The 13,441-nt window shown below is 42.6% G+C and overlaps 1 protein-coding gene across 1 annotated transcript in view; it reads left to right on the top strand.

Annotated features, from left to right (window-relative positions):
- c23h8orf34 (chromosome 23 C8orf34 homolog) overlaps positions 1–11,693 on the top strand; it is an 87,697-nt gene extending 76,004 nt beyond the window's left edge. The window contains exons 12-15 of the mRNA XM_053611596.1: positions 2,280–2,716; positions 4,932–5,028; positions 9,476–9,523; positions 10,186–11,693. Coding sequence (XP_053467571.1) covers positions 2,280–2,716; positions 4,932–5,028; positions 9,476–9,523; positions 10,186–10,193 — 590 coding nt within the window. The 3' untranslated portion in view covers positions 10,194–11,693. The remainder of the gene's footprint in view (positions 1–2,279; positions 2,717–4,931; positions 5,029–9,475; positions 9,524–10,185) is intronic.
- The last annotated feature ends 1,748 nt before the right edge of the window (positions 11,694–13,441 follow it).

Genomic DNA, 13,441 nt, shown 5'->3' with positions numbered 1-13,441 from the left:
ACCTAAGTTTACAAAAAATTAACTCGGTAGGGACTGTAACAAATAATACATTACGGTCTGACAAACACATGAATCTAAACTGATCAGAAACCAGGAAATATCTACAAAACATAGATAAATCTGGAATTAATTTACATAGTTTTTTTTTTTTTCGGCCATGTTTCCCGCAATAGACGTCTGACTCTGTGTGTGGACGACATGTGGAATATACATACTCTATGTGATCCGCATTTGTAATCTCGTAATTCTGTTATGAACATGATCATTTTTGGCCATGGTAGAAGAAGTGATGCTTTACGAAATACATATCACCGCGTTCTTGCATGTCACGCATGTGTGCTTCCCAGGACTCCCAGGAGTCCTATTTTGGAGAATAGAACTCTTCCATGAAGGAAAATCCCAGAAAAAGAACGGTGCTAATCACATAAAAGCGTAGTGAGAACAGCCCAGATGTTCTTTCTGAGAAAGACGGAGCAAACAGCAACATCTGAACACCTACCAAAGCCAACAAGTATATTTCGGAATCGAATACTGAAGCTGTGGCTCTGTTAAGTGTGTTTTGAACGCTGTCAGAGGAAGCAACCTCTCACACAATTTACACAGCCAGTAAATACTCCTACCCGGAGCTATTAAAAACACTCCGGGACAAACAGCAGGAAACGATGCTCTCACGCTGCTGACTAAATATGTGAGGGATTAGACGGCAGCCGCATGTGTGTATCACCACACGCATAAGTGGATGTGGGTGACTGTAACACTTTTAAATAGTTTGTACATTCATTTATCCCATTGTTCATTCATATATTTTTTTTAAATTACCACAGCTCTTGAATTCTTGAATCTGATTAGGCAGGAGGTCCATCCATCCATCCATCTTGTATACCGCTTTATCCTTTTCGGGGTCACGGGGAAACCTGGAGCCTATCCCAGGAAGCATCGGGCACAAGGCGGGGTACACCCTGGACAGGGTGCCAATTAGGCAGGAGGTGTTTGATTTAATTTTCTTTAAATCACAGGTTTATATTAACCCTTTCTCGGAGGGCACGTGCGTTCCATTACACCGGCGGAATGGAAATCGAATGATATTTTCAATCAGTATAAACAAATGAGTTATTTAATCGCCACAAGTCTGCTATACGATTAGTCAGGACACTGTTGGGTTTCTGTTTGTAGAGTATCGTGACTCTGTGTTTAGCTAGTGAGCAGGGCGATGGGAGAGGGGAAGAGTTTGAGCCCAGTGCTGGGCAAACAATTCACACGTCTCTACAATAACACTGGTACATTTATATTTATGGCATTTGGCAGACACCCTTCTAAAGACCGACTTACTTTCATCTCATTTATACATCTGAGCAGGTGAGGGTTAAGGGCCTTGCTCTTTTCCTATTACAGCACACCACGTTGTATTTTATTTCTTACTTCATTTATTTCTTTACTTGCTAATGAATTCATTTAATATTTTTTTAATATTCATCTATCCCATACATCAGCTGGTTAGTATTATGTGGAATGTTTTCTTAAGTTATCCCAAGGTAACATTGTGCTGCTGTTCATCCTACAGTAATGCCAGTCTTTGAAACACAGCGCACAGCTTATTTCATGGGTTTTTGTTTCGTTTTCAACAGTTGTTTTAATTCTCAGGTCAAAATGACCCAAACATTTGCCAAATGTTCCTCTACTTTACAGTTTATTCATTAAAAGAACCAAAAGCAAGAAAGAGAAGTTTTATTTAGGCCCTCTTATTCGAATTGTGAGGATCCAAAAGCTGGTCAGATAATAGGAAGATGTTGGAGACAGCTCTAATGGGCAAAACGGTTTAAAGAATATGTTTATCACTGTCAGAATGAAAGATTAACGAAAATGATCAACGACAGGGTAGTGTGATGTGGTCCAGTGTAAAACGGAGTTATCTGTTATTGCCACAAAGTTGATTCTTTTCTTATAACAGCATGCATGAAGTGCTTTATCCCTCTTACACCTCTTAAATTGTCTGTCAAGTTCGTGATGATTAGTCGTTACTATAGAAACGATAACATATTTGAATGAGTGGCCTCGGAAAACTAAGCAGCACCTTTCAACCAATCAGATTTTCGAATTCGATGACACTCTGGTATAAGTACCATGATAAAGAAAGAACGCCTGTGGAACCGTAACCCACAAAATGAAACCATTGTGCATTCTTCGTTTTGTCCTAAGGCTTATAAAAACTTTTGGACTCGATGTTATCGGTTGAGAAGCTACATTCATTTATTCCATTAATCCACTTTTATTCTCTCCAGAGGTGGAGAAGGACTTGGCCAAGCTGGCTGAACAAGGGAAGCTCAGTAGAAGTCCCATCAGCCCTCACAGCAGCCTGCTCCTGCCCGTGAACCCCCACAGTGCCAACGCGCTGCCCATGTCAGGCTTCAGCTCCAAGCCCAACTCGCCAAGCAAGACTCCCATGCTGCCGCTCATCATCAGCCGGACTAAATCTCCCAGCAACCCCTGCAGCCGAGCCCAGACTCCCAGCAGACCACAGACGCCCAGCAGGCCCCTGACCCCCAACAGCCTCATGATGCGCTCTCTACCCACTACTAGCCACGGAAACCCAGATCGTATGTACAGGCGCTCAAGGAGCAGACCGGTTACCCCGACTGGGCAAATAACACGACCTCTTCTGACCCCGCCAGGTCTCAGCAGCACGGACAGCTTCAGTCTGCGCAGCACACTGTCTGAGGTGAGCCGCGTGACACACGGCCACGAAAGCCGAATCTTTCCAGATACGAAAGCAAAGTTCAAATACAAGATGATGTCTAAACAGGAAGTAGACCAAAATCCAAAGGTTTACTAACAGCACATACTGTCTATTCAGTGCTACACTTTTATAGAAAATAAAGAGTGGTAAGTAGAAAGCTTTTAGGAAGCCAAGTACCCTTAACTGTCCAAAAAACCCTTGAGGAACCCTTTTTCTAAGAGTCCTGGAGCCATGCTTATACAGTAGATGTTTGGCTAGAAATGGCGCTGTCATGGTGAGGTTGTTTATTAGCTGTGGTTGTAGCAGGAGTCACAGAGAGCTTTTAGCTACAGGACCGGCATGCTAAGCTAGCTAAATCTTAGGTGGTATATGGTATACTTTGACAGGTTTGGCGTCTGTTATAGGTCATGGAGAAGATGCTGATCCATATCGAGACTCAGATATTGAAATCCTACAATTGTCTATCTATTAGCAATGCAGGCTAGCTTATTAGCAGTTACGAAATTGTACAAAGGAGCAAGAACAACCGGATTTATTTGTCAATTGTTTTGCAGGCGCATTTACTCCGGAATGGGGGTGGGGGGCGGTTAGGGGGGTGGTTAAGAGGGGTTATCCTATGAGAACGAAAATGAGCTATGTTAATTCTATTTCCAGGCCATTTTTGAATTAAAATGACTGGAAATGACACTTTCATGGATACTAAAGTAATTAATCTGAGCCAGAAGTTGGAGCAGGGTTTCTGGAACAGATCTGTGTGACACTCAGACATCACATCAGTGTTAAATCAATCTCGGCCACGTTCAGATACAGCAGCGCAGCACGACCGGAGCGTCTGTCATGGGCCCAACGCAGGCTTGTAAAGGATCTGGGAAGCGTGTAAAGCTCGTAAACCTGAGGTCGGTGATTTAGCCACCAGTAAAATTTGACACATATCTGAGATTAGATATATATATGGACTGGTTTTCTCATCTTCCTGTATTTCATTTTTAGTATTTTTCGTGGACCTCATCACAGGAGCGCTGTTCGACCCGAAACGGCTTTATTAGGCACTATAATCGTCACTAGCGGGAGTTTACAGTTTCACCGTGGCTCCTTAACAGATCCTACACTTAATACTCTAGTGATGTTATGAGAAACATCAGGTCACTGAACGCTCTTTGATTCGAGCCACCTGGCGTGCTGTTGAAGTGGAAACAGTTATTCGGCAGCGTGCCTCGCAGATCGGATGTGCAGGAACACAGGCGATGGAGGACGATTTGTCTTTCTTTTTCGCCTTCCTGTGGGTAATTAAGGCTTGAAATGTAGCAAAGATGCATGACTGCATCCTCTGCCTGGTAGGCCTTGGACCACCGTCACCTTATAGCACTGAAAGACAAGAAGGCATAAAAGTGCACAGAAGGGAACGCAGGGCAATTTATTTATTAGACGGTGGCCCCGAGGACCCGACTCCGAGGTGCACTTTAGCTCAAAGAAAAATAAAAACATCTGTAAAAGTAATGGGTCTGACATGCACGCGTGCCAGCTCTCTTCCTTTCTGCTTCGAGTTTGCCGTAGATGAAGATCTCAGCGTAATGCGAAGATTGGACTTTTCCGTACGCTAATACACCAGCACTGATAGACTCATTCGACATGGGAGCAACTAGAGTGCTGACTATTATTAGGGCTTTGACTGATTTACTCAAAGTTTTCCTTAAGCACTGATATCATAGCTCTAAAGAATATTAACAACATACAATATACAGCTGTTATTTCCTTTCTGTCCTTTGACTATGTACAGTATCTGAATGTGATCTTGAAGACTTTCTTTTGACAGAAAACTGAAAATGACAGTTTTACCTCTGAATGGTACAAAGCTCTGACACTGGAGACTCCTTCCGAAATGTAGAAATAAACGTCTCCGTACAGAAAACTTCAGCATTGTAATGTACAATATACACATTAAAAAAAATCAGTATATGTGACGTGTCTGCCGTACAAGTCCCTGTGTAAGAAGCAGGAATGTTACTGTGAAGCCAGAACTATTGTCAGAGCTGCTGTTCTAGAAAAATAAACACATTCTGACCAAAGCATACAGTAATAATCCTTTACCATCTCAGACCATGTGCTGTATATCAGAGTGTCCAGTTCAGCGTTCTTTTTAATGTTATCATGAGTGTAATTTTCAATCCTGTGTGATCTTGTGTGTGTGTGTGTGTAGGATGAGTTTTACCGGCAGCTGCAGGCCGTCAGACAGCCTTGGCTCATCCCCAGTGACACTGAGAGTGAGTGCATGGAGCGTCCAGAGCAGGACAAGTGTGAGTATATGAAAGCTTTCCAACACGGTTACATTTACAATCAACTTTACTCAGCACTTACCGGAACTGCTGTAGTGCTCCCTGTCTCTCTCTCTTTCTGTCTCTCTCTGTCTCTCTCTCTCTCTCTGTCTCTCTCTCTGTCTCTCTCTCTCTGTCTCTCTCTCTGCCTCTCTCTGTCTCTCTCTCTGTGTCTCTCTCTCTCTGTCTGACTCTGTCTCTCTCCCTGTCTCTCTTTCTGTCTCTTTCTCTCTGTCTCTCTCTGTGTCTCTCTCTCTGTCTGTCTCTGTCTCTCTCCCTGTCTCTCTTTCTGTCTCTCTCTCTCTGCCTCTCTCTCTCTGCCTCTCTCTGTCTCTCTCTCTCTGTCTGTGTCTCTCTCCCTGTCTCTCTTTCTGTCTCTTTCTCTCTCTCTCCCTGTCTCTCTCCCTGTCTCTCTCTCTCTGTCTCTCTCCCTGTCTCTCTTTCTGTCTCTCTCTCTCTGTCTCTCTCCCTGTCTCACTCTCTGTCTCTCTCTGTCTCACTCTCTGTCTTTCTCTGCCTCTCCCTCTCTGTCTCACTCTCTGTGTCTCTGTTCTCTCTCTCTCTTTCTCTGTCTTGCTCTGTCTCTCTCTGCCTCTCCCTCTCTGTCGCACTCTCTGTGTCTCTGTCTCTCTCTCTCTGCCTATCTGTGTCTCTCGGTCTGTCTCTGTCTCTCTCACTCTCTGTCTGTCTCTCTCTCTGTCTCTCTCTGTCTGTCTCTCTCACTCTGTCTGTCTCTCTCTGTCTCTCTCTCTCTAAAATACAAATTGATAAATACAAAAACTAACCCTAAATTCACATCCACATGGTCTCAGACTTGCAAAAATCGTATCTATTCCAGCAACTTGAGTCGTATGGAGTGATACAAAATTGAAGATTAAGGTTAAAACAGGATTCGCTTTGGTACTAGATCTCCGTCCACGCTACACGAACGAAAACGCATGTCACATGACCATTCATGCACACTAGGCATGCGCATACAAGTGTAAACAGGAAGTTGGTTTCTAGTCCAAACCGGCGTTCCATGTAGGCGTTCTTACGCCGCTTGAGATGAGATTTGTTGCCGATCGCTCTAATCGTAGCTCACCTCTTGCGCATGTAGGCAGCTGCGGTATTCTAAAATACAGAACTGAATTGCGCAATGGCTGCTAAGAATGACGACAAAGCCAGCAAAGCTTGCGGTTCAGTCTCCGTGTTGTTGTGTGTACGATCAAGGTAGTGTAATGGTCATACGGTAGGGGCTTGACGAATCAGGGACGGATACACAATGATCTAGAAGACCCAATCAGGAAGTGAATGTGGGCGGAGCCACGCCTTCGTTTTTAAAAGTCTTCGTTTTGGTCTGTTTACACTGAAACGCGAGCCTGGAGTTTTCAAAAAAAGGGCTAGAAAGGGCTAAAGAAGTCCTTTTCCTATTATAGGATTTATAGTTTACATTTAATGTTGGGGAACTTCTGCAAGACAAGTTACTTCCTGTTATCTCTTACGTTGTAGTAGCTCCCTCACCAGCCTCTCTTATTTTCTCTTTTATACAGTTAATCAGACAAAAAAGAAACATCTTGTCATGTTATCGAATAACCCTGAATCGCAAAGTCCTGAAGACTTACCCATGGAGAAAAACTCGTTGACACTGGAGACTCCTTCCATAAATATTATATAGAAATATCTCCTGCTTTTCGTTGTTAAATAACAATCCGTTTGTTATTGGATATCGGTTTCTTATCCGTAAATCATAATCGAGCACTTAACGTCGCAGTGGTATAGCGGTATATTAAACACATCATCAAATAGAGAAGGATGTAGCGGTGGGGGTTTAAATTAATATTGATTATTGGTGTGTATACAGAACGGCTGTGTTTGTGTCTTTGCCGTGATATCTTCTTACCAAGAATATGAGAGCGATCTGATTACAAATGATATATACCCTGTTTTTATTCATCGCAATGCTTTTGATGCGACATTCTTCTAAAGTAATAGACACTGTCTATTAGGAGAGGAGCTGAGGTAGAACTGCCTGTGAGTTCCTTCAGCGTGCCAAGACGTTTTTAAAGCCCACCTCTCTCGGTATCACTGCGCGGCTGCGCCTTGTTTGGCTTGGAGGCTGAAATGCAGCAGGCGCTTTGATTGTGTTCATATTGTCTAGTGGATTATAGCTAGGGTTTCGTTTTCAAAGGAAATACTGAAAGATTTAAGCGTGCACCAAGTCAGCAAAGGGATGGTTTTCTGCCCAAACTGTACCTCGGTGTCATTAATAAATACCGCTGGCCTCATTTTTCTCCGCTCGCATGGCTCGGCCGGTGCAGCGCGTCCTCCAGGAGCCGTTAGTCTTTTAATGACATTAATGTTGTTTTAAATCAAAGTCCTGGCCCAGAAACAGTGCCTTCGAGCTTGTGCATTACGTAAAAGTGTGTGCATGTGTGTGTGGACAGCTGATTACTTCTTAATCTTTCTAAGTATTGTATTTAAGGGATTGCACAATGTTTTTTTGCTCCAGCAAATGACTTCATTCAAGTGGAAAGGTCAGCCATTTTGGCTTAACCTTCATGTGTTATTAAATCTCAGTATCTTTTTTTTTTTTATCTCAGCTGACCCGTCTGTTCTCTAAAACGCTGAAACGTTCTCCGATTAACATCCAGTAAACAACGTATCCAGATCTGAAACTGCAAAATTAGCAGGACAGGGCTTCGTCCAATTTTTAATCGAAATCATGGGGCAGGAACAACCGAAGTCTGACGAAATGCTACGCAAGAATTGCAATCAAATAAAAAAATGTAACTGTATACGAGAGCTGATCCAGTGGAATGCTGGTTTTCTTTTGCCAAATCAAATCTCATCAGCATATGCAGTAAAGCATAGGTTCCTATATAGGACGAGAGTCGTGAGCCAGGAAGCCACTGGCACTGCCAACTAGCAGACATGTCTGTGTACTGTCTGGCATGCTGAAAGAGGTGCTCATTGAGTCGATCAGCAGGGGTTCACTTACCCCTCCTTTCCTGTCTGCACTTCCATGCCAGTGGTTGTTTCTGAGCCTGTTCCAAGCCTATGGTACGAACGCGAAGAGAGCGGGCAGCGCTCATAACCATTTCCTGTTATTCCGGAGACTTCCAGAATGGGCTAACCACTAACCCTGAAAGATGAAACACGGCCTTTTCGCCTTTCTCCTTCTTTTATTGTGGTTCGTGCGTTTGACCCAATTCCCAATGTTAGTTGATGAACAACCTGCTGTGGGCTAAAGTGTGTGTTCCACAACATGTGCAACATCACACTAAAACATCAACCACAAAGCAAATATTGGTTAAATCTCCCCAAGGATAGCCTGGATAACTGATTCCTTTATTAGAATAGCATTGTGTTGGAGTACAGACAGGGTTTGATGTAAATCTAGACCCAGTGGAATCTTGGTACAGGATATTTATATTTAACCCACCCATCCACCCATCCGTCCACCTATCCATTTATTCTTTAATTCATAATGTAGGTACTTCTATGTATCCATCCATCCACCCTCTTCATCTATCTTTTTATCTATTCGTTCATCCATCTGTCCAACCAAACATCCATCCAGCCATCTATGTCAGTGATTCAACCATCCATCTACCCATCCATCTACCAGCGTCATACTGTCCCCGTGTCAGGTCCACTCCGTTCCGGAACTCCAATTCCCAGAATGCACCGCAGCCTAGAAACATGGCGGAAACGGACTACAACTCCTAACTGGCACGCTTTCAGTCTCCAGAGTACTAAGCCTATCGTATTGGATTTGTTTGCTGGACTGTACAACCTTATCCCTAACCATCCACCTATCTATGCATCCGTCTGCGTCATCCAACCATTCATACACCAATCCCTCCACATCATTAATTCATCCATCCATCCATCCATCCATCCGTTTATCAATCCATGCATGCTGGAGGTGCTTCTGTACATTTATGCTGGGTTGATACTTGCAAACCCATCTTTCATCCTACTTTCATCTATCACATCATCCATCCATCCATCCATCCACACCATTCATCTGTCCATTTATCTATCCACCCAGCTATCAACATCATCCTTCCCACCTTGCTGTAAAACCATTTCTTACATGCATCCATAACCATCTATCCATCTACCTTTCCATTAGGCCATCAATCCTTCCATCCATCCATTCATCCATCCATCCATCCATCCATCCATCTGTGCTTCTAGTCATCAAGCAATCCATCCATGTATGCATACATTAATACATTTAGACGTCTTTTGTCCTTATGATCCATCCATTCAACCTCCACCCTAGATCTATCAATGTATATATGGTCTATAAATGATTTATTTCAGTGTCTTTGCCTGTTTCCTATTTATCTATCCGTCCGTCTGTCCAAACATCTATTCTATTTTATTCTAATGTAGAATGGTTCCTTATGAAATCTTTTCCATCTTTGCTTGTTCGTAGGTAACCCTGGCGGAATGAGAGACGCCAGTAAGCGATCGGTGTTTTCAGGTAAGCCTGCTAAATGTTTGCTAAGCTACGAAGGCGTAAAAGCATCACGACACCACGAGTGTACGAAACCTGACAACCCATTAGGAGAATTTAATGTTCCCCCACGGTCTGTGTCAGTGATTTCATCCCAGACAAATCTCTGACGCTTAGCGTTTCCCTCCAAATTAGTCACGAATGAGTCAGATGCCTTCGCCTGCGTTTGTAGAGCTGCCTATTATTACCACATCTTTATTAGAAGATATAGAGCGCCTGCGAGAGTCGATGGCGCACCAGACTGCTGCTGAGAAAAGAGGCTGTTTTTGATGCCCATTTCCATTGACTCAGGCAGCTCCAGAAGTAAAGAAGTGAAGGAAGCGTCTGGCGGCTTCGTCTGCGGTCGTCGTTTCTTATGAGGGGGGGATGGGTGGATTTTACGGAGGTTTCTCTGAGCAACCTCATCTAGATCCATGCACAAAAACACACATCATAAAATATCAGATTGGATGGCAATTCATACAGCAGTTCATTTTTCCACTTTCATGTTTATCTTTGGCATGTTCGAATATTAAAGGGTGTGTTTGTGGTCATTACCACAGTCATTATTCTTTTTAGTGGTTGGATTTGAATGAAGCCCGTTTCCAAACAGCTAACGATTTTTGCCTCTGCTTTCTTTTTATTTACAGGCTTATAACATGACAACTGCAGACCGAGACCCAGTCATATTTATGCAATCTAAACGGGCATTTTGAACATTGTGAATAAGCCAGAGAGACTTATTTTTTATAATTCCTATTAAAAGAAAAAGGATTGTGTACTCTTTTTTTTTGTTTGTTTGTTTTTCCACAGAGGTTAATATTTCTTAGAACCTGGCACATCTGTATGCTAAAGTACAAATACTTGAAATTAGAGAATGTAGTATGTTGGTAAGAATGCTGTCTATCTGCTCTGTTTGATTTGTTTGCCTTTTTAGCATGCTTCCCATTACTGAATTTTGGGAGAAAACCTTGACCCATGGCCTTGCATTGAAGTTATTTATGTATACGATTTTATGTGCCAACTGATTTCAAAAAAAAAGAAGAAGAAGAAGAAGAAGAAGAAGAAGAAGAAGAAGAAATTTTTGATAACCATTTCCAGCAAAGGAAATGGCAGCCTTCTTTGGCGTTAGTTGGATATGTGAATGTTAAAGCTTGGTAGAGAAGCACCCTTAAGCCGGGTTTACACTGTATGATTTTCAGCCCAATTTTATCATTGCATATCACAAAAGAATTCGGCTGCGTGAGTGCGGCAGATTTAGTGCGATCTCATACAAAGAAATAAAGTTCTGTCAGTGTTTGAAATGTTTAAGTAGCAATGTCGAAGCGTAAAGAAAACCCCATCCTTATTACCTCAAGCTCACGTTGAAGAATGTTTCTGTTTTTCTGCTCAAGCCCGAACTTGAATGTAAACAAGCAGAACGTAGACATTTTTCTTTAATCGCAGGTCTATCGCTAGAGAAACTTCATTTGAAATAGAATTTGAGTACGATTTTTTGGGGTTTTTTTCGGGGATCATCTCATACAGTGTAAAAGGCTTTATTCTGTATCACTGCCCTGGATGACCAACACAGCAAGCACTCTTTTACTTCCTACGATGAATGACAAAAGTAGCGTGTAGAACAAGATGAGATTTATTTGTTATTTTGTACTAATGATGCAGTACGTATATAGCCTGATACACCTTGTATGATGCAAATTAAACGGATTTATACGGTTCCTTGTCTTGTCCTGTGTCCGTTTGTACGGGATATACGATATACATGCGTACCGTATAGCCGAATGTATGTGGACACCCCTCCTAATGATTGAGTTCAGGTGTTTCAGGCACACCCATTGCTAACAGGTGAATAAAATCAAACCCTGGGAGGAAACCCCGGGAAGCACATGCAAACTCCGCGTACACAGGGAAGAGGTGGGATTCGAACCCCAAACCCCGGAGGGGCGAGGCAAACGTGCTAACTACTAATCCACCGTGATTATGAAAAAATAAATAAATAGAATAAATTACTTTCAAGATTCCACTCTCAAAACAAAGAGGGGTGAGGGTGTTGTTGTTGTTGTTGTTGTTGTTCTCTTTCTTTAAACCTTGTCATGATGGAGGTGGTGTCTAATAGCCGATTCTGAAACTTGCCAACCCCAAAAATCTTACTGTGCATATATGCATTTTAATTTATGCCAATTTTTTGTTTTTAGACTTTTTTGTGGTGCTGATTGCGCTTAATGCCATGCACTTTATGCACTTTTTAACACCTATTTGCACCATCATCAGCCATCTGTATCACATGTTGACATGGGCATTGCCCCAAGGGTGTGTAAACTTTTGCATATATTTCTGTATCAGTTGACAGTCTTATTTATTTATTTCGATCATCATCAAGCCTAGTTCCATTGCTGTGGTGAGACCCACTTCAGTGAAAACAGCTCGAAGAGTGACATCACTTTGAGCACTGCTAGTTGTTGCCATGGCAGCGGTGAGGTCAGAAAATAAAAGGAAAAAGTAACTCATTCTTCTCGCTCAGCACTTTGGAACCGCACAGAATAAATTCCATACGTCTCCGTATTTTGAATAGGACCTGATATTGATAGAAGTCTCAGTGACGTCGAAAGCACGGATCCTGTTCAAGCTTGACCTCTGAACTCGGCGCTGTTCCTAAGTAGGCTGTTTCGTTTGTTTAGAACCGTTCGGCTCGGGGGAAACATGAAAGTCCGGCTATTTTGTTTCTGGGCAGGAATTTTGCTGGAAAAGATTCATTCGTATCTGAATGGGGTCCAAGTCACACTTGGTTTTTAACCCTGGCTCCACCACCGCTGACATATATTACAACAATCACACATTCGTGTGACATTCACTGTATACTCTGGAAGTTTTACTTCTCTTCAGAGTCAGTAAAGCCCCACGATTTCTCCATCAGCCTGACAGATATTGTTTTCCGAGCTGACGCGATTGCGATTTCAGCAGCTCTTGTTTCATGCCTCGAGTTCTTCGAGTTGTAACGATCTTGGCGTTTGCGAAAGCTCAGCACGGCCTTAGATAAACGCAAATCAGCTGGATGCACCTTCCTCGGTACGCGATAAGATTTACTGGAACTAATATTGAACTTATTTTATCAACCTCTCCCAGGAATGAATCTCTCCAGGCTCCATCACCTCCCTTTTTTCATTGCAATTTCTCAAAAATATCACCGGGGTGTGTGCGAATGACCTCACGACTGATCGACAAACAGCAGCCTCACACTCGTTTTTCAGTGCAGACCCGTTCTTTCAGACAGGAGCGTGAGATCACCAGGCCGCTGCCAGCATCCTAAGTATACTAAGCTGGCCCTCTCCAAACCCGAACACAGCTTTTAAGCAGGATGTGGGTTTTGACAAGCTTCAGCATGTCTGCTTTTCCAAAAAGGAGTCATGATTGAACGATCATAAGCGTTTCCCGTGTAAAAATGATTTTTTTTAAATTGCAATTTTATTAACTGTGGTATGTGTACCATCTCAATCAGGTATTTCCCTTATAATGTTTAGACTGCTGTTAGGAATGAGGGATGTGGTTAAAGGGTTCGGAGAACATACCTCACTTTGGATCGACGTTATTAGCCTTAACTGTTCGCATGTGTGCCGTTCGAACTCATTCGAAGTCACTGATTTAGTGCTTCGCTTGTCCTTACTCTGAAGCATCACATTCCTGCTTGAAGCAAACGGAAATCGGCTAGATGTTATTTTCAGTTCATCTCCATGGAAGTTTATACTTTTAGTGCTTTCTTCTTTATTACTTTGGTTTTGATTGCAAGCACAAATTGAGCAGATTGGGGACTTTAGTTGGGTGTAGATTTGTCCAAAGGAACACTCAGTGTATATCTGTGTAATTCAGATTGTTTCGTGTGCAGAGGAGGTAAAAGTACACTGATTTTTT

The sequence above is a fragment of the Ictalurus furcatus genome, chromosome 23, assembly GCF_023375685.1.
Source record: "Ictalurus furcatus strain D&B chromosome 23, Billie_1.0, whole genome shotgun sequence".
NCBI lineage: Eukaryota > Metazoa > Chordata > Actinopteri > Siluriformes > Ictaluridae > Ictalurus > Ictalurus furcatus.
This window is presented reverse-complemented; position numbering and strand designations above follow the sequence as displayed.